Source organism: Rhincodon typus, chromosome 37, assembly GCF_021869965.1.
Source record: "Rhincodon typus isolate 14 chromosome 37, sRhiTyp1.1, whole genome shotgun sequence".
Taxonomy (NCBI): domain Eukaryota; kingdom Metazoa; phylum Chordata; class Chondrichthyes; order Orectolobiformes; family Rhincodontidae; genus Rhincodon; species Rhincodon typus.
In genome coordinates this window covers 11,089,992-11,109,789 of record NC_063368.1, presented here as the reverse complement: position 1 = coordinate 11,109,789, position 19,798 = coordinate 11,089,992, and the positions used below count along the sequence as shown (strand labels likewise).

General features: G+C 44.7%; 1 protein-coding gene across 1 annotated transcript in view; it reads left to right on the top strand.

The window, feature by feature from the left end:
* The window catches only part of LOC109924676 (ras-related C3 botulinum toxin substrate 1), a 61,920-nt gene continuing 42,122 nt past the window's right edge, over window positions 1-19,798 (top strand). The window contains exon 1 of the mRNA XM_048617312.1: window positions 1-230. Coding sequence (XP_048473269.1) covers window positions 196-230 — 35 coding nt within the window. The 5' untranslated portion in view covers window positions 1-195. The remainder of the gene's footprint in view (window positions 231-19,798) is intronic.

Below are 19,798 nucleotides of genomic sequence, written 5' to 3'. Positions count from 1 at the left end.
GTTGTGTGTTAGCTCAGTGCACAGGGTTTTGGGTGGTGGCTGTGGTGAGCTGAGAAGTTTCAGTGAAGTGTCCTGTTTCTTCTTTTGACTGTGCTGTCTTCACTGACTCTTCTCTCCTGACATCTTGTTTCCCCTGTCGTTGCCAGTTCAACCCCTTTGGACATCTTGAAATCACACCTCATCCAGTTTTAGAAGATGCAGGCCATCAAATGTGTGGTGGTGGGGGATGGGTGAGTGATAACTGCAATTTTCAAACTTTTTCCCCAAACTTTTTTTTTCCCCTTTCCCTCCCCATAAACTTCAATTTTCGCCCGTTCCAGTTACACTTCTGTGTTAAGTTACAAATTATTTCCACATTTGCTTTTGAATTTTATTTTTCACAGATTTTGGAAAGAGTGACTTAAGCAGATGAAAATTTAATGTTCCTCTTTCGTTTCCTCCTCGGTTCCTTTTTTGGGTGGTATTTCAGTACTTCTGCAACACAATTACTATTGAAGAGGGCGGAGTAAAATATTTTAATGTTCAAACTTAACCTGAAAAAAATTTCACCCCTTTATCTGATTGCCCCTGCGTCTAACCATCTCATTGTGTCCAGTTATCCACATCTGCCCCTTTTGAGTTTTGCAGCCCATGTGCTTTTGATGGAGGTTAATATTACAGAATTCGAATTTCAAAATGTATTTTCTTGTTCTTTATTTAAAAACAGGTTTCAGTGGCTGATTATTGTAAAATTTATTTTACCCTTTTGTTTTAAATGTGTGATTTGGACATCTTCAGGAGAATACAGTATAAATTTAATTTGTATTGGAGTCTGTAAAATTTTCCAGAAACGTACTTGTTTGTGCAGTGCTTGTTAGTTTAGGGTTTTGGTTCATTGATGTATCATCAGTTGAGGTGTTACCACCCTGTGGCTTGATGCTCTTTAACTTCTTGAAAGTAAACTTTTTGTTTTGCACCCACGCTCATTTTGGAGCTTCTTTTTATTTTATTGAAAAGAAAATTCTTTAGGCTGAGGATTGAAGGAGGTGTCACGGTCAGCTTCTACAAACACTAGCTGCAGTAATCTTTTTAAAATCTACTTTGATGGGATCCAAAATCCCAGATGAACTAGAAATTAAAACCGTTGACTCACAGGGAGAAAGATTCCCCGAACTATTGTGCAATTGAAGTAGTGGATTGAAAGGTCTCGTGGTACTGTTTTGAAGAAGTGCTTTTTGCTTATTTGATGGCTATTGTGTTGCCAGTTGTGGGAGCTTTGCTGTGAACAACTTGCCTTACAACATGCATTACAGATACTGTGCCATTGCATTCCAGCGTACTATATTGTTACTTGTGAAGCAGGTTAGGACATCCTGAAGTTGTGAATGGCGCTACAGAAATGCACATTCCTTCAGCTGAAGGTTCTGGATATGGATCAAAATGGACATCTTTGTAGCTTGCCACTTTCCTGCCTTTTGGTTCAAACTTCCCACCTGAGGGAAAGCGACCGTGTTTCTCCCCCCCCCCCCATCTTGTTGTGTCTCATTCAGATATTGTTCATGAGCTTATTAGCACAACAACTGAGCAGTATTTTTGGTCCTGTAACGTTAACTCTGATTTCTCTTCAAAGATGCTGCCAGACCTGCTGAGTTTTTCCAGCAACTTCTGTTTTGTTTCTGATTTACAGCATCTGCCGTTCTTTCGGTTTTTATTTAGTATTTTTGGCCCTTTGTTTAAAAGGGGAAGAACGAAAGGACTGGTGTCAGACTGTCTATTAAGCATTCTGACCTGATATTATTTGACCTAGTGATGGTGCATAACCTGATACATTGAACATGGAAGTAATGTCAATTTAATGCCCCCTTTTTAAAATGCTTGTATGGGCACAGTGGGGAATGATTTCGAACATAGTAGTGGGCTGTTGAGCCCGTTGAGCCCCTTGAGCCTGTTTTCACCGTTCGTTTCAATCACATCTAATCATTTTCAACAAACTAACCAACATTATCTCATCACTGTGCAAACCTTATCACTTTATCCCTATGCAAATTAACTGTGGCATTTCCTACATTACAAAGGTGTCCATGCATCAAGAAAAGTACTTAATGGGCCATGAAGCATTTTGAGTCATCCAATAGGCGTGAAAGGTGCTGTATAAATCCAAGCCCTTTGGAATTGGGGGGAAATAGGGACTTTCGTTGTCTCCTGCTTCCCTTGAAAGGACATGTCACTTACTTCTCCTGAGGCCCTTCTAAATGCTGGGCTTGATATTTTGTGAAAGATGTGCAATAATCTTGATCCGGGGCACTTGGGCAGTGGTAGTGCCTCTGCCTCTGAACAAGGAGGCCTGGGTTTAAGTCCCACATGCTCCAGACCTGTGTCCTAACATCACTGAACAGGAGATTAGAAAAGAAATCTTGAGCCCAGTGCTGCAAAGGCTACAGACTTTTGCACTTATTATGAGCATCTGTTATTCCCCAATCGTTTCACCGAGGTGTGAGGATCATTGATACTAACCCTAACAAAAAGGACACTTGGACGCTGCTGAATGATGATCTGGCCAATGGAGGGTGGTTGATTCTTAACTGCCTTCTGGAATGGCTTAGAAAACCATTCCATTCAAGGCCAATTAGAGATGGCCAGCAAATGCCAACGAAAGAAATAATTTTAGAAAAGTCTAAAGTGCCTTGTATGGGGATGGCTCCACAAAATTATGCTGAGCATTGGCTGGCACAGTGGCTCAGCGGTTAGCACCAGTGCCTCACGGCACCAGGGATCCGGGTTCGAACCCACCCTCTGGCCACTGTTTGTGTGGAGTTTGCACATTCTCCCTGTGTCTGCGTGGGTTTTGTCCGGGTGCTCCAGTTTCCCCCCACAGTCCAAAGATGGGTGGATTGGCCATGCTAAATTGCCCCATAGTGTCCAGGGACATGCAGGTTAGGTGGATTGGCTGTGGGAAATGTAGGGTTACAGGAATAGGGTAGGGGGTTGAGTCTGGGTGGGATGCTGTTCGGAGGGTCACTGTGGACTTGATGGGCCAAAGGTCCTGCTTCCATACTGTAGGGATTCTATGAAGCGTGGCAGTGGGAAGGCAGAAGGTATAAGAAGCCATAATTGGAGAATGTGGAGGTAGGAGAGCTGAGGTGCTGAAGGCCTTGAACACAGTGGACTCCCCAAAAGGATAAAGCAGTAATGCTGGGAAATGAATATACTGGTTCTTGTGGAGCTCCATGTTGCAGAAAGGTTGGACCAGTGTGCCTGCCTTGTAGGCTTTATTGTCGTTTCCTAGTCACTAAATGTCTCAAATGGGCAAGATAATGCTAGTGGTTGGGAAGCAATAGAGGAAACCAAGGTTTAGATGAATCGGGGAGATTATGTAGGGTGAGGATGGCAACTTTGTCAGTGTAGGGTTAATCGAATCTGAAGATGTACGAGACCTCAGGTCATGTTACATAGAATCATAGAATTCCCTACAGTGTGGAAGGAGGCTATTCGGCCCATCAAGTTCACATTAACCCTCTGAAGAGCATCCCACCCCTACACTATCCCTGCATTTTTCCATCCTAAACGCTGATGGGCAGTTTAGCATGGCTAATCCACCTAAACTGCACATCTTTGGACTGTGGGAGGAAACTGTCTCAGACACGGAGAACATTCAGACTCCGCACAGACATTCGCTGAAGGCTGAAATCGAACCCGGGCAACAGTGCTGACCACTGAGCCACCGTGCTGTCCCAAAATGGTAGAAGATGGCTTTGATCCCTCATCCTCTGAGTTATAAACCCAGCACGGTCCCACTGTGCCACTCTGCTATCCACAGAGGAGGTGGTCTTTATGCCGGACGGAGCGTGGGTGAGATGGGACCGTCAGAAAGTGCTCAAGTGAAGCATGGACCATTGACTGGGGGAAATGGGTGGAGATGATGGTGGCTGGAGAAGTGTTTGCACTGGGAAGTGATGCTGATGGCTCCGGTGTTTGGCCAGAGAGGAAATGGTGACTCTGCCACTGCTGTGCCCTGAGCATGCAGCTTGAGAGATGCAATGGAGGGATAAAGCCAGACGTCATCAGCATTCATATGGGAGCTGGCTCTGTGTTTGCCGCTGACATCAAGGATAGCATGTACTTGAGCAGGCTGAGGAACACCTGGGAGTCACTGGAGGCCGTGGTGCTATCAACTGAGAAAACCCCTCCCACAGTGGCAAATGTTAAAATCCAACTAAACAGCCCCTGGTCCCTTTGGATTCGGTTCAGGTTTTCAGATTGTGCTTCTAAAAGAGTGGTGTTAAGTTTCGCAGTCGACCAGCTGTAATAAACCAATATCCTGTGAACAGTTGCATCATGGTCCAACATCTTTAGGGACTTGCAACATTTGTGTGCTCCTAGTGGGTAATTAACGATAAAGTAAATCCACTGCCTCGTTGAGCAACCATTTAAAAAGCCGAGGTAGTAATCAGATGCAGAATTGTCATCAGTGGATTGATGACAGGAAGCTAATTTTAAGATGTGCGTGGATGTCTGAATCACTCTGGGAGATGTAGATGGGGAAACATATTACTCCCTGTGACGTCAAGGACCAGGGGACGCACTTAGATTTGAGCCACACCTTTTTCAGGAATGAAATTAGGAAATGTTTCCAGGTGCACAAGCATTTGGGGTTTGGAACTCTGAGAAACACCAACATAGAATATAAGAGCAGGATTAGGCCATTCAGCCCTTTGAGCTTGCTGTGCCATTCAATGTGATCATGGCTAATCATCCAGTTCCGTCCCCTGTTCCTGTTTCCTCCCCATACCCTTTGATTCCTCTCCTCCCCATACCCTTTGATTCCTCTAGCCCTAGGAACTATATCTATCTCCTTCTTGAAAACATATCACGTTTAGGCTTCAACTGCTTTCTGTGGCCGAGAATTCTGCAGGTTCACTGCTGTCTAGGTGAGGGTGCTTTTCCTCATCTCAATCCTAAATGCATCTTCAGACTGTGACCCCGATTCTGGACTTCCCGGTCATCGAGAATATCCTTCCTGCATCTACCCAGTCAATCCTGTTAGAATTTTAGAGGCTTCTATGAGATCCCTCCCCATTCTTCCAAACACACCTACAAATGGCAGTCCATTCTAGATCAGTTGTTAAATTTAAATCTGAAATTGATGGATTTTTGTTTACAAGTGATGTGCAGGTAGAACATAGAACAGTACAGGTCTTTCGGCCCACGATGTTGTGCCGACCTATTATCCTACTAAAATCAAACTACCCTGCATATGCTACGTTTTACTATCCTCCATGTGCCTATCCAAGAGTCATTTAAAAGTCTGTAAAGTATCTGACTCCACTACCACTGCCGCCAGCGCTTTCCACACGCCCACCTTGCTGTGTATGAAGAACCTACCTCTGACATCTCCCCTGATCACAGCTCAGTCATGATCTCATTGCATCCCAGTGGGATAGGTTCAGGGGACTGAATAGCTGCTTCTTGCTTTATCTGCATTGTCTACTAACCCTAGGACATCATGCACAATTCAGTCAGTAAAGGAGAGGATTGTGTAATAGCTCTGTAATCCGAGGGGTGAGATACAGTATTGCAGTCTTTAAAATTGCAACAGTTAGCTTCTTTGACTGAAAGAAAGAGAACTTTTTTTTGTGTGGTTTGATGCTGCATTACTAAGCTGGAGTCTGAGAGCCCTAGAATTTACCTTCTCCATTAGTCTGTCTTCAAACTTAGATTTCAATGTAACACTCTTTTTATTCTGCATTAATGGTAAATACTCCCAGACATGCTAATCATAGATATACCAGGCTCAGATCTTCTACTTGCATTAGGTAAGGACTGGAGTTCTCGTCCATGTGCTCATAGACTTTCTCACCAGTTCAAACTCTGCCCGTGGTGCTATTTGTGCTCAGTGATGTGCAGCTCCCTGACATCATCGCAAGGTTACTCCAGGGTCCCAAAGCCCTTGCGCACACTCACTCCTGTTCATATGGTGCCTAGTCATAGGGCGGGGGAAATCATCTCGATTGCTTCCCGTGACTAATTGTATTTGGGTGCCTAGTGAATGGAAAATGCAGCAAACTCTGAATCACTGAGCAATGCGATGAGTGAGAGCCCAGTCAGAGATCTGATTGGGCGTGCATGTTAAGTACCTTCCTGTGCACGGGAATATGATGTCCATCCTTGAACAGAATGGAGCTTTAACATCTGCTACTCTTCCAGCTGTTTCATGTAGACCATTCTTTAGCATATGCGATCCAGTTTGGGAACTAATGCCACTCTGTGATATTTTAGTTAGTGCAGACTCCTGGGCTAATACTTTGTTCAACTTGTCATCACTCATAGGGGCCTTGTGGTATCTGTCGGCCAACTAATATCGCTTCTCCCATCCAGATATCTACTTGAGTTGAATTCCTCACATACAGTTTGGCCACTATCTTCCGTGGCTCAATGCTCTTGCTAATCTTCTAAACACTGTGTGGGATATTTGACTGTTAAAAGTGCTTTATAAATACAAAGATGATATTTGCAATGAACCCCTGACTGAAGGGTCTGAACCAAGGCATATGGAGCTGATTTTTCACTAAGGAGATGGGAAACTTGAATTGGGAAGCTTTGTGTCTCTGCAGACCACTGTCCCCATAAATACAGACTGACGTGGATGCTCCAGCGCACTGCTGGACGGAAGAAGTTGGCTGAATTAGGGCCTACCAAACCCAGAGTTAGTTTAAATGGGGAAGGAGAGGGAGAACTGGTTAGAAGGCCCACCTCTGATTAGTTGAACTGTTGGCCCCATCATAGTAAAGACTGCCAGGTTCTGTAGCCCTTAGCCCCCATGCCCACTCAATGCAGTATGCTGTTTATGTACAATAAGCCATGTAATAACAGGCCTTGAAATGCCCACAATCAAAACCCCCCCATTCAGTAATCATCTCTGGGGGGGAGAAAAGGTACAACAGCCGTCTAGTACTGGTAGTCAGCCATGTGCATGTTGAAGCTTGTCTTTGTTGATGCCTCGTTGGCTCTGTATATATCTCCTACTGAGGCGGTGGGCATGAAGTGTAGAAAATGTGCAAGAGCTTTCTTAAACACGCCTTTCCAAAGGTTCCCGAATCTAGACGATGGTGCATGACTCCTCTGTGGAGCTGTGCACTTGAGCATCAGGCTCCATTTCCAAGCAAGTTGTGGGTGTGGAGAGCGAGGGCTCGGAGTGTGGACTATATGATGCCCGCCTCTGCAGCAGAAAGGGCACAGGTTGGGTGGTGCAATGGCAAGGGATCTGCACCCTCATCCCATTCTGCCCACCAGGTGCAGTGTAATGATAACCTGAAAAAAGTGGGGATAACGAAGGGTGGGGGAGAATTAAATCAAAATAGCATTGGACAGGGAGACAGTGCACTCCAGCCCCCACAGGAAGAAAAAAACCCCAGCTCTCTCCTAATACCCCAACCAAGTTATCTAGTCATCTAATCAACAAAAATGAACCCTTGTTTTACAAATTAACCTGTTCAGAGACACCTATGGAGCAGGGATTGAACCAGATCTCCTGGCTGAGGGAGGGATACTACAATTGCACAACAAATGGCCCAAATATTCCAGCTGTTTGTTGTATTTTTTATTTAAATCCACTGCCAAATCACCGAATTAACTAATTAAACAAATAACAGACGCTGCAGGGTCAAATAACAGAAGAAAAAAACAGAGAAACAAGGGAGGAAGCAAAATCGAGTTGAGTTGTTAGCAGTAATACGATCAACCAATTCCACCCAACAACCTCCTTGTATTAAAATCAGCCTCAGACATGTGATAACAAATGTCTGGGGCAGATAGGCCTTGAGCCCAAGCTTTCTGGTCCTTAGAGATCAGTTAAACACACATTATCCTCCAGGGGCACTGCAACAACAACAACAAATAGAGGGGAAGCAGGGGGGAGAAACTGCATTGTAATGGAATTACTGGGGACATAACTCACTCCAACCCCTACAGTGCCCACCTCTCTCAAGGGTGTTAATGGCCACCTCTCCAAGGATACCTGTCACCAACCCAGCTGCAGAAGTGAAGCAAATGCGCCTCCTCCATGGTACACAACCTGGATCTGTGGGCAATTCACCAAACATCCTCAGATGGCACCTTCCAAACCCACGACCACTTCCATCTAGAAGGACAAGGGCAGTAGATACATGGGAACACCATCCCATGCAAGTTCCCCTCCAAGCCACTCCCCATCCTGGCTTGGAAATATATCTCCGTTCCTTCACTGTCGCTGGGTCAAAATCCTGGAATTCCCTCCCTAAGGGCATTGTGGGTCAACCCACAGCAGGTGGACTGCAGCGGTTCAAGGAGGCAGCTCACCACCACCTTCTCAAGAGGCAGCTAGGGACAAGGCAATAAATGCTGGGTCCAGCCAGTGACACCAACATCCCACAAAATGAGTAAATTGAGAAATCCTCAGTTTTTGTTTTCATTTCTAATCAAATGTTACACACCTGTAGGGTATTTGGGACTTGAACCCAGGTCTCCTGGCTTAGAGTGGGGACACTACAACTGAAGAAGAACCCATCACTTTTTAATGGGTTTTTTCTTTCTTTCTTGTATCCAGAAGTGTTCTTATGCAAAACCGAACATACTTTTCTCCCCCCAAACACCAAAGTGCCAAACTTACTTTGCTTTCATCACAGCCAAACCCAGCTCTTCATTTTTTTTAAGAAAAGGGTCATCAGTGACCCAGATGGGCTTTTGCAACAACCAATTACTTATTTCTGTCCCAGATTAATTAATCAAATTAAAATGCCAACAACTGCTAGAATGGGTTTTGGGCCCATGATCCCAAATCACTAACCTGGGGCTAGGATTGCTAATCCAGTGATAGTGCCATTGCACCACCTACTGTAACCTGCACCTAGATTTATCCTTCATTTCACCTGTTTTTCTAATCAACCTGTTGAGAGACATTATTATACACCTATGGAGCAGATGGGACCTGAACTCTGGCCTTTTGTTCCAGGGGTAGGGACACTACCACTGTGCCACAAGAGCCCTATGCACCCAGTTCTTCAGTTCAAAGCCCAATGAGCATCACTTGTTCTCAATCTTCTCTCTCTGGAGCTGTTTTCTTTACCCTTAAAAGGACCTGCATTTCCAACACTGACACAAGAGCTCCCAAAAGCATTTTGTAATGCTCCCGAGGGGCTGAAACAGAGTGGCGGATAAAGTTGCTGCCCATTCCCTTACTGAAGACTTTAGACTGTTTTCTCCCTGGACAACCAGGGAACTGCTTCCCTACCCCTGCCCTGGTCAGTTTGGCTCCAGCCTGGGGCCTCCGAGGGGCTGGTCAATGTATTATTAGACCTATTTATTTGGAAAAGCTGGAGCATGTTCTGTGCGACGCTCAATTCGGATATGTATGGAAATTGGTTAAATCTACTGCTGGTGTGCTTCCTTGTGCCATTCTGGCAGTTACAGGTTAAACTGAAAACTCCTTTTTTTTTAAGTGATTGTGCCAAGTACCTTTTTGGCTCGTATACCATTTTTGTTTTTCTCTGAAATGTACAATTTGAGACGTTTTATTGCCAGGAGGAATGTTGCAAAATGTCCAGAGAGTCGAACCTGAATCTCTGAACCTGTAAATATAGGGTGATGTGATTGAAACATGAATTTATCTTTTTCCCCCTTGTGCTGCTCTAATAAAACAGGGGAGAGTCTGTGCTTTCAGTTCCCCAATCTTCTAAACTATGAATGTTTATGAGAACTGATTCTTTCAGGGACTGATGATGGGGGAGGAGGAGGAAAAGTGAGTGAGTTTGATTCAGTGTTTCACAAATCCCAGCATTCTGTGGGGTTTTGTAGATAAATGGGCCATGTGTTCAATTTCCTTGCTCCTTCAGTGGCTCAGGAGGGGGAGGTGAACCAGAGAGATCAAGTGGATTCCCCATTTGATCCCTGGGCTGCGCTGCGTTGTAATTTGAGCAAGGGAATGCAATGAGTCGATAATAAATTTGGTGTGGTTTTAATCCTCCTTCACACGCTCTAGCAACCCGAGCTCTTGATGCAGATCTTGAACCTACCAGGGGTGTGAGTTTGCATGTTGATTGTAAGATAATGTATCTTAGCAGCTGTAATCTCCCCATGGTCAAATAGCTTGACACTGCTGTCTGTCAACGGCTGATGAAGAATATGGTCCCTTGGGTGAAATCCTGAAGGTGATGTCATCTGAGGAACTGCTTACAAACAAGAGTAGGCCACTTTGCCCTTTCAGCCTGCTTTGCCACTCAATAAGATCCAGGCTAATCTGATTTTAAATTCAACTCTACATTCCTGCATATCCCTGATAATCTTTCTATTCCTTAGTCAATGAAAATCTTTCTTCCTTGGCCTTAAAAAAACGTTCAAGGTTCTTCATCCAGTATCTTTCTGAGGAAGGCAGTTCCAAAAACTCAAATCCTCAGAACTTTTCTCTCCCTCATCTGTCTTAAATGGGCAAACCCTAGTTCTAGAATCTCCCAAATGAGGAAGCATCTTTCCCATATCCTCCCATTCAAGTCTCCTGGAGGATCCTGTATGTTTCAATTAAGTCGCCCCCGACTCTTCTCTTCTAAACTCCTGAGTGACAGGCCTGACCTATCTAACCTTCTGTTCTTGAGGCAATCCACAAGTGATACCAACAAGTGCTAGCAGTTTCCAAAAGCGTGAAGGTTCAGTGTTGCTTGAGACTTCTTGAGTTTAAAAAGTGGACCATTTTACGTCCTCCTCCAGACAACCTGATCCATAATTTGTGCTGATACTCCAGTGTAGTACTGAGGGAGTGCTGCATTATTGGCATGGCCATATTTTCTGTTGAGACGTTCATACAGAACAAGCCAACGCTGATGGGCTATTGCAACGTAACCCCCGGCTCCAGTGATAAAGAGGAGGAGAGGTGTCCTGGCCCTTCCTTATCCCTCAGTTGACATACATCAGTGAACAGACAGGTGGAAGGTTGCTATCTACTGACTCCTGTATCTTTCTCTTTTTTTTGTAAGAGTGACGAAAAACCACTTCATTGGCTGTAAAGTGCTTCAAGACTTCCTGAGGTCATGAAAGGCGTTATATAGCTGATTCTCTTTTTTTTATATAGGCAGAGTTACAAGAACTCAAACCACACTGCTGCAAAAAACTGAGCACCTCCATTCTAAACGGAAGTGCTCATTTCCTGGTAGGCTATATGCTTATCTGGTGGGTTCAAATGTTACTGCAGATCCATCTCCTCCTCATTTTCTTTCCTGTAATATCAGACGGTTTCATCTGACTGAGTGCAATTGTATTGACCAGAACACACTCTAAGGCATTATTCTCCAAACTGGTCTCACTGGGTTTGGAGTAGAGGAGAGGGGATGGGGGAGGGGGGGTGGGGGTTGTTAAAATTTTGTCTTGGGTGGGGACGAGGCTTAAAAGAGACTGGAGTAGATGGCAATCTATGTTGTAAAAGCTGAGGGTTGAGGACTGATTTCCTGTTTATAACTGTCATTTGGATCAAATACCACACTACACTTGGTGAAACCTTGTTTCAGAAAGAAATATAATTTGAACTCCTCTGAGTTTAAATTTTTATTTTCTTCCTCCATGGTAGATCTGCTTCTTCTGTCTAGATAAATGGAAATTCTGAAAGCCAGAAGTTCTTTTTTTTTTCCAAAGAAAAAAATGTGCAAAGCTGGCAAGTCTAGATTCTGGGTGTCATTTGAGATGACAATTACTGTGGGTTAATGCTGTTAACTACATAGCCTCATGCATATAATGCATGCAGTCTATTGTATGATCTAACACCAGAAAAGTTTTAGTTCCAGAAGCTGGGTGTGAACTTCTTTCAAAATAGCCAGTGCTTTGTTTTTTTTTTTGCTGCAGCTTAGAGTCTTATAGTTCAGTGGGAGGCTGCTCAGCCCATCATGGTTGTGCTGGCTGTTTTCAAAGAGAGCTCCAATGTGCCCTAATCTTTCCTTGCAGCCTCATGAAATAACTCCCTCCCTAACATCATGGTGGGTGCAGTAACACCATAGTGGTTCAACATGGCAGCCAGCCATCACTTTTTCTCACAGGTTTTTCTTATAGGGGTGGGCAACAAATGCTGACCAGCCAATGATGCACACATTCTGTGGGTTTTTTTTTCCCCCAAAAGCAGTACCCATTCTGTTCCCTTTTTTTTGTCTTTTTTTGGGTTGATTTTTGCCTCCAGCAGCTTTTTGGGCATTCTCTGGCGTTTTCCAACCCCCCTCAATGGCATTCCCTTTCGAAACAAAAATTGCAGGAGAAACTCAGCAGATCTGTGCAGAGAGAGCAGAGTTTAACATTTCAAGTCCAGTGGCCCTTTTTTGTCAGAACAGGACCAGCTCTCCCTCTTCAGAACCCAGAATGTTAGCCCTGCTTTCTCACCCCAAGGATGCTGCCAGACCTGCTGAGCTTCTTCTGCAATTTGTTTTTTTTGTTTCAGATCTCCAGTGTCTGCAGTCCTTTGTTTTACTTTAGAATTTCCTTGCAGCATAATGGATGTTTTTGTTTTGAATTGAGAATTGTGCAAGTTCCAGGTTTAATTACTGGTCTGTTGTGTGTTAAGATGATCTTGGCTGTGATGTGAAAGTGGGTGGGTGAACATTACACAATAGGCTTTGAGTTCCTGTTCCCAATTTCCTATCGAATGGGATTTTCTTTTTGGGCAGTTGGATGGCTGTTCCTGGATGTTGTTTAAACACTGGCTCGAGCTGGGCTGTGATGCCAACTTCTCAAACCTTGCGCACGTGGAGATTTGTAACTTGGGATCCCATGGGCGCTGTGGTGTCACTGTTCTTCACTTAAGGTCGTGGACCTCTCGTGGCCTGCAGCAGGTCGCTGAAGAAGTTAATTTGTTGGTGTTTATGAAAATAAAATTTTTGCCAAACATGATTCCTTGTCCACCAAGTCTTCCTTTAAAAAGTTTCAACCGTAGCCCCCTTCCCACCAACGTCTAAAATACAGTCGTACAGTTCGGAAACAGACCCTTCGGCCCAACTCACACATGCTGACTAGGTTTCCTAAACTAGTCCCACTTGCCTGCGTTTGGCCCATATCCCTCTAAACCTTTCCTTTTTCTGTACCTGACCAAATACCTTTTTTAAATGCTGTAATTGTACCTGCCTGTAGCACTTCCTCTGGCAGCTTGTTCCATACATGCACCACCCTCTGTGAGGAAAAAGTTGCCCCTCATCTCCCTTTTAAATCTTACTCCTCTTGCCTTAAATCTGTGCCCTCTAGTTGTGGACTCCCCTTCCCTGGGGAAAAGACCTTGGCTATTCGCCTTATCTATGCCCCTCATGATCTTATACACCTCTATATGGTCACCCCTCAGCCTCTGATGCTCCAAGGAGGAAAAACAAAAGGTCCCAGCCTCTCCTTATAACGCGGCCTCTCCCAGCCCTGGCAACATCCTTGTAAATTTTTTCGGTGTCCTTTCCAATTTAATGTCATACTTCCGATAGCAGGCTGACCAGCGTTGAAAGGCATAGAAAGGCTGGTTTAACCTTGTACGATAAGTTGTTTTTTTGTTTTTGCAGTATCTCACATACATGGTTTGAAGTATTTGTTATGTCCCACCACCCCCCAGTGTTGGATGGGGTGGAGGCGTGTGACAGTCATTGGATGAGCACTGACCTTTGACCTTTGCCTTCTGGCGATCTGTGTTCCAGGTTTGGACAGATTCACTGCTCTGGGTATGACAATTTTTAAAAAAAAAATGCACAATTTACTGTGTTCCCAGTGTAGCCTGGGACAGTCAAAATGTTAGGAATTTTGCCGCAAGTTGATGATCGCACTCTGTTCCCATTCGCACCCTCCAGAACCTCCAGTGAGGATCGCCTGTAGGATTAGCACCATAGGGCCCTATGATTCCTACAATGCAGAAGGAAGCCATTTGGCCCATTGTCTGTGCTGGATCTCTGAGCATTTTGGCTCCTGCCTTTTTCCCTGAACATTTTTTCTCTGCACTGCCTTGAGTCCCTCAATGGAACCTATCTCCACCACACTTGCAGGCAGTTCCAGACCCAAACCATTCAGGATTTAGATTTTGTGGGCAGATTGCATGGCTGTCTTGGCAGTGTTGATCCCTCCTTGACGCTTTTCTCCCCCCAAACGATTGTTATTGCATGAAGCAGTTAGTACATGAAAAGGTTAATGTGCGTCACTAAATCCTGATGGATGGAGTCTGTCTAAGGGGTTGTTTCTGAGAGGTGCTACACAAGTATGTGTTGGGTTGTCCTACTTTAAATTCTCTGTAGCTACACATTAACTTTTTAATCAGGGGAGGCAATGGCCTAATGGTATGATCGCTAGACTGTTACTCCAGAGCCCCAGGTAATGTACTGGGGACCTGAATTTGATTTCTGCCATGGCAGGTGGTGGAATTTGTGTGCAATAAAGATCTGGAATTGAGAGTAAGTTAGACATTAAGACTAGTTGTCGATTGTTGGAAAAACTAATCCCCTTTAGGGAAGGAAACTGCCATCCTGACCTGGTCTGGCCTTCATGTGACTCAGACCTACAGCAATGTGATTTGACTCTCAACTGCCCTCTGGGCAATTAGGGATGGGCAATAAATGCTGGCCTGGCCAGCGACTCCTTCATCCTGTGAATGAACTTCTTTTAAAAAAAAACACTTACAGTTGAGCCTAACCTGAGATCTAAGGGCTGTCATGTGTCTCAGGTGTAAAGTCTCTAGCTGTTAAATAGTATACAATAAACTTCTACTGTTTGTTAAGATTAAGCCCATCTTCTGATGAAGATTTCTTCTGATGAAGATTTTGTCTGGGCAAGCCTCCTGAGAGGTATCAGCACCAATAAGTGGGGGAGAAAGAGGAGGCACAGAATTGGTGGCTGTGAATCTACACAAGGCATTTCACACATCTCTAGTAGACGTGAGCATTACTTGGTTTGCTGTTTCTGGGACCTTGCAGTGTAGAGGCACCTCCTAGCTTTTGGGAATTGCTGTCATTGTAATCCACTAAATTGTTGACATAGAATCCCTACAGTGTGGAAACAGGCCCTTTGACCCAACAAATCCACACTGACCCTCAGAGCATCCCACCCAGACCCATCCCCTTATAACCCACCTAATCTACACATCCCTGGACACCACTACGGGCAATTTAGCATGGCCAATCCACCTAGCCTGCACATCTTTGGACTTTGGGAGGAAACCAGAGCACCCAGAGGAAACCCACCCAGACACTGGGAGAATGTGCAAACTCCACGCAGACAGTCGCCCAAGGGTGGAACTGAACCCGGGTCCCTGGCGCTGTGAGGCAGCAGTGCTAACCACCATGCCACCGTGCTGCCCATCTCCTGGGGGCATCTTGAGCTTGTGATGAATGCAGGATGATACTTTTTTTTTTAAAAACGTGGGTGAGATGTCTCTATATCAGTCTGGTTCTTGTGTGTGCGCGCCTTTGGAGCTGATGAGGAATATTTTTTTTTCCCTTTTTAGCGTGTTAAGTTTTTCTGAATACTTGTCCAGCGATGAGTGGAGGCTGGGTCTTTAAATATATTCTAGGCTGAGCTGATTGATGTGTCAATCGACAAATGTGTCCAGAGTTTGGTGGGGGTGGGGGGTGCGGTGTAGCTGCGGATGGGGGACATTCAGGAATGTGGAGTTGAGACTACAGTTAGATCTTATCAAGTGGCATATCAGGCTTGAGCAGCTGAATGGGATAGAAGATGGCCAAATTCCTTTTCTCCTTTTTTGAATCTGTTTTCAAGGGGTGTGGGTGTCACTAGTTAAACCAACATTTTATTGCCTGTCCCTAAACGCTGTTGAGACAGTGGTGGTGCAGTCTGTGATGTGGATACACCGACAGACCTGTTAGTGACGGAACTTCGGATACTTGAACTAAGTGACAGTGAAGATTGCCTGGCAGGATGGTTTGTCTTAGAAGTGAATTTACTAGGTGGTGGTGTTCCTACTTATCTGCTGCCCTTGGTCCTTTTCAAGGCGTTAGAGGTTGCAAGGTGCTGTCAACGGTGTGTTGCTGAGGTTAGATCATATCTTTTTATAGATGTGGACGGCAGTTGGGAGTACAGATTTTGCAGCTGGACGGCTGGCTCAATCCCATAACAAATACTTTGGCCCGATGTTCAGTGTTCTCCTCTAAATATTAACTGTGTGCTTTTTGTGGCTTTCTTTGTCTCTTGGCCCGCGATCAATCCTATGGTTCTGTGGCATGTTGCCTGTCAGATCGAGGCCTGGCTCAACCTAATGCCAGTTATTTGGTGCTTAAGATTATGTTGTGGAAACAAACAATTCATAATCCTCAATTGATAATGCGTTCTTTGTTGACTTCAGGTTTAGTGTTGTCCTTCCAGTCACGATGCTAATCATATGGGTAATTCCAAGATTGGGGTTTTAACTTGGAAGTTGAGGTGTGTCATAGAATTTTTAAATGCCATCGCTCAGGACTAGGCCAATCAGTCCAACTGGTCCATGTCAGTGATCAGGTTCCACATGAGCCTCCTCCCATTCTCTAACCCCCACCCTCTCCAAATTTCTTTCCTCTTCATGCTTTTTATTGAGCTTCCTCTTCAACCCTTCTCTACTATTCTTATCGACTACCTTGTCTGGTTCCACATTCTCACCACTCCTTGGCTAAAGAAGTTTCTTTGAATTCACTTCCTGCATTACAGGGCGGCTATCTTGCTATTTCTGACCAGATGTCTTGATCTCCTTAACTAGCAGAACATCCAGCAAATCATACGCCTTCTTGATATTGAAGCTGTCTTATTAGACTCCTGATAGATGAGTCAGTAGCGTAGTGCAGTGTTGGTGTCCCTACTTCTGGGCCAGAAGGCTCAGGTTCAGATCCCACCTCTCCAGACCTGGATCATAATACATCTGAACAAATAAATTTAAAATATTGACAAGAGGGTCACCTGGTTCCTTTATAGCTATGGTGGTTCTCTGAAAGTGTAATCCGCCTCATTTTCCAGCACCTTTCTCCTTTTTTTTTTTTTGACTTTTTTCTCTTTTTCAAACATTGCTCTAGTTCCTTTTTTTTGAATATATTATTGATTTGCCTTCTGATAGTGTGCGCTGTAAGTGACCTAAAACCTTAGCATGTTGTATCTAAAACAAAACCTAACCTATTGTCCAATTGGGAATGACCTTGAATTTGTTGTCTCGCATTAGTGACTCACTGATCAAGGAAAAACTTGTATTTAAAGGTACTTGTAACACCCAGTTCAGGGATGTTATGGATCTGGAGCAGGTAGAACTTTAGTCGGGCCTCCTGCTATTGAGGTAGGCATATTATTGTGTCCAAGATTTGTATTTATACAGTGCTTTTTGAACATTCCAAAATGCTTTATAGCCAATGGAGTACTTGTTGAAAGTGTAGTCACTGTTGAATTTTGGGAAATGCGGCAGCCAATTTATTCACAGCAGGCTCCCAAAGAGCACTCGGGTATCAACCAGACAACCTGCTTGTTTCCCCTGAAGTTGGTTGAGGCTTCATGTTGACCAGGCACCTAGGAAAGCCCCATCCTCTTTGGACCCATGACCTTGATCCCAAGGTGAAAGTGCTTCCTGCTGAGCCAAGGCTGCAATAACTTGACCTGATTTTGCTTCTGTTTGTAATTGAGGATTTTTGAGTGTGGGCCTATGTATCAAATCTCCTGGTCTTTTTCTTGCTGTGATAAAGGGAAAGGGTACTTTGTGGATCTGTTTACAATGAAAGCACGAGCAGTCCATATCTCCTCTTCTACGGTTGCAATGTAGTTTCCATCCGCATTTACAAACAAATGATGCTCACTGGAGTGAGGTACTGGATTGCTCTTGTCGCATTGTTATTTCACTCGAGCCAGGGGGATTGTTTGGGAACAGTTGGATTAGATGTTGAGAGGATGTTTCTCTTTGTGGGAGATGTCTGCAATGAGGAACTGGAGCATAATAATGAAGTGCCTCCCTTCTCAGACTTGGTTGAGAATTTCTTGAGTGGTGTTTACGTTGTGGGAGTTCTGTTTTGAGACAGCAGTAGAGGCTGGGTTATTAAATCAATTCAGGGTGAAGTTGGATGGATTTTCAATAGACAAAGGGAGTCATGGATTGTGGGGTCCAGGCTGTTACTTGGTCTGAGGCCTGTAGTCACGATTATACGGAATGTGGGAGCAGGCTTTAGGGACCAAATTGCTTTTCCCTCCTAATTCTTGTTCTTGGGACAAGTCTGGAATGCTCAGCCTTGGCAAAGTCAGGAACGATAAGTGCATTTCCTCAGCTACAAACTGATGCAAAGATTATTCGAAGTTGATCCCTAATGTTAGCATCAGCTTCTTTCAGAGGGTGGATCGGATGTGGAATGAACTGCCAGAGGAAGAAGTAGATGCAGGTACTGTTACATTTTAACAGCTATTCGGACAGATACGTGAATAGGAAAGGTTGAAGAATGTGGGGCCAAATGTGGGTACTTTTAGTTCAGGAAACCTGGTCGGCATGGACGAGTTGGGCCGAAGGGTCTGTTTTCATGCCGAATGACTCATTGGAGGAAGGCCTTGGATCTGAGACAAACTGGGGCTAGTGGTTGATTGCTGTTGAGGGTGAATAGTCACTTCCTTACAGTTCGTTCGCCATCACTTTGAAAGAACGCAGTTTCTGATTTTATATAAGGGCATGATTTTACTTGCAGTGTGACGTTTCAAAACTTTCCAACAGGTGTGGGGCCCAGCACACTTCTGGTCCCCAATGAGTGCTGTAGGAGTTGAGTTGTCGGAAAGTCATCGTTCCCTTTTTCATGATTCCCTTTTTAGTTTTTGCGATGAGACTACTTGCTATGGTTCCAGCCCACATCCTGTCAGCTGGTTCGCGCATAGCGACGAGTGGAAGTCGAGACCCTCCAGTGTCCTGCTGGCCCTTGGATTGTCACTGATGGGAACCAGACAGCCCCCAAGATTTCTACCCAAAACCATTTCAGAGGGGTTTATAAAATCATAAGGGGCATGGATAGGGTGAATAGCCAAGGTCTTTTCCCCCAGGGTAGGAGAGTCCAAAACTACAGGGCATAGGTTTAAGGAGAGAGGGAAAAGACTTAGAAGGGACCTGAGGGGCAAGTTTTTCACACAGAGGGTGGTGCATGTGTGGAACGAACTGCCAGAGAAAGTGGTGGAGGCTGGTACAATTACAACATCTGGATGGGTACGTGAATAGGAAGGGTTTAGAAGGATATGGGCCAAATGCTGGAAAATGGGGCTAGATTAATTTAGGATATCTGGTTGGCATGGACAAGTTGGACTGAAGGGTATGTTTCTGTGCTGCTATATCTCTATTAGCACTTGTCACAGTTCAGAGGCATCCCCTTCTGCACAAGTGCTGAAGTCTGGTGTTCTGCAGCTTTTATTTTGGGGCAACCCGTTGGATTGTAAACATGGCCTTGTCAGCATTATGCATGGTCTAAGAGCAGGTAATCGGAGTAATTGAGTCTCTGTGGGTTTTCAGTCTACGGTCTTTGTCTTTGTGAGGTGTTGTAGATTAGGCCATGGAGAAGGTGGTGATGAACTGTGTTACATGTATACCTGCAGTGCTGTTAGGGAGGGCATTCCAAAACATAGACCCAGTGACCGTGAAGGATCAATGACTTTAGATCCATATCGGGATGGTGGGCTTGAAGGTGAACTTGCAAGTGGTTCCCATTGTATCAGAGAAAGTAGGAACTGCAGATGCTGGAGAATCTGAGATAACAAGGTGTAGAGCTGGATGAACACAACAGGCTGAGCAGGAAGGCTGACGTTTCGGGCCTAGACCCTTCGTCAGTTGAAGGGTCTAGGCCCGAAACATCAGCCTTCCTGCTCCTGTGATGCT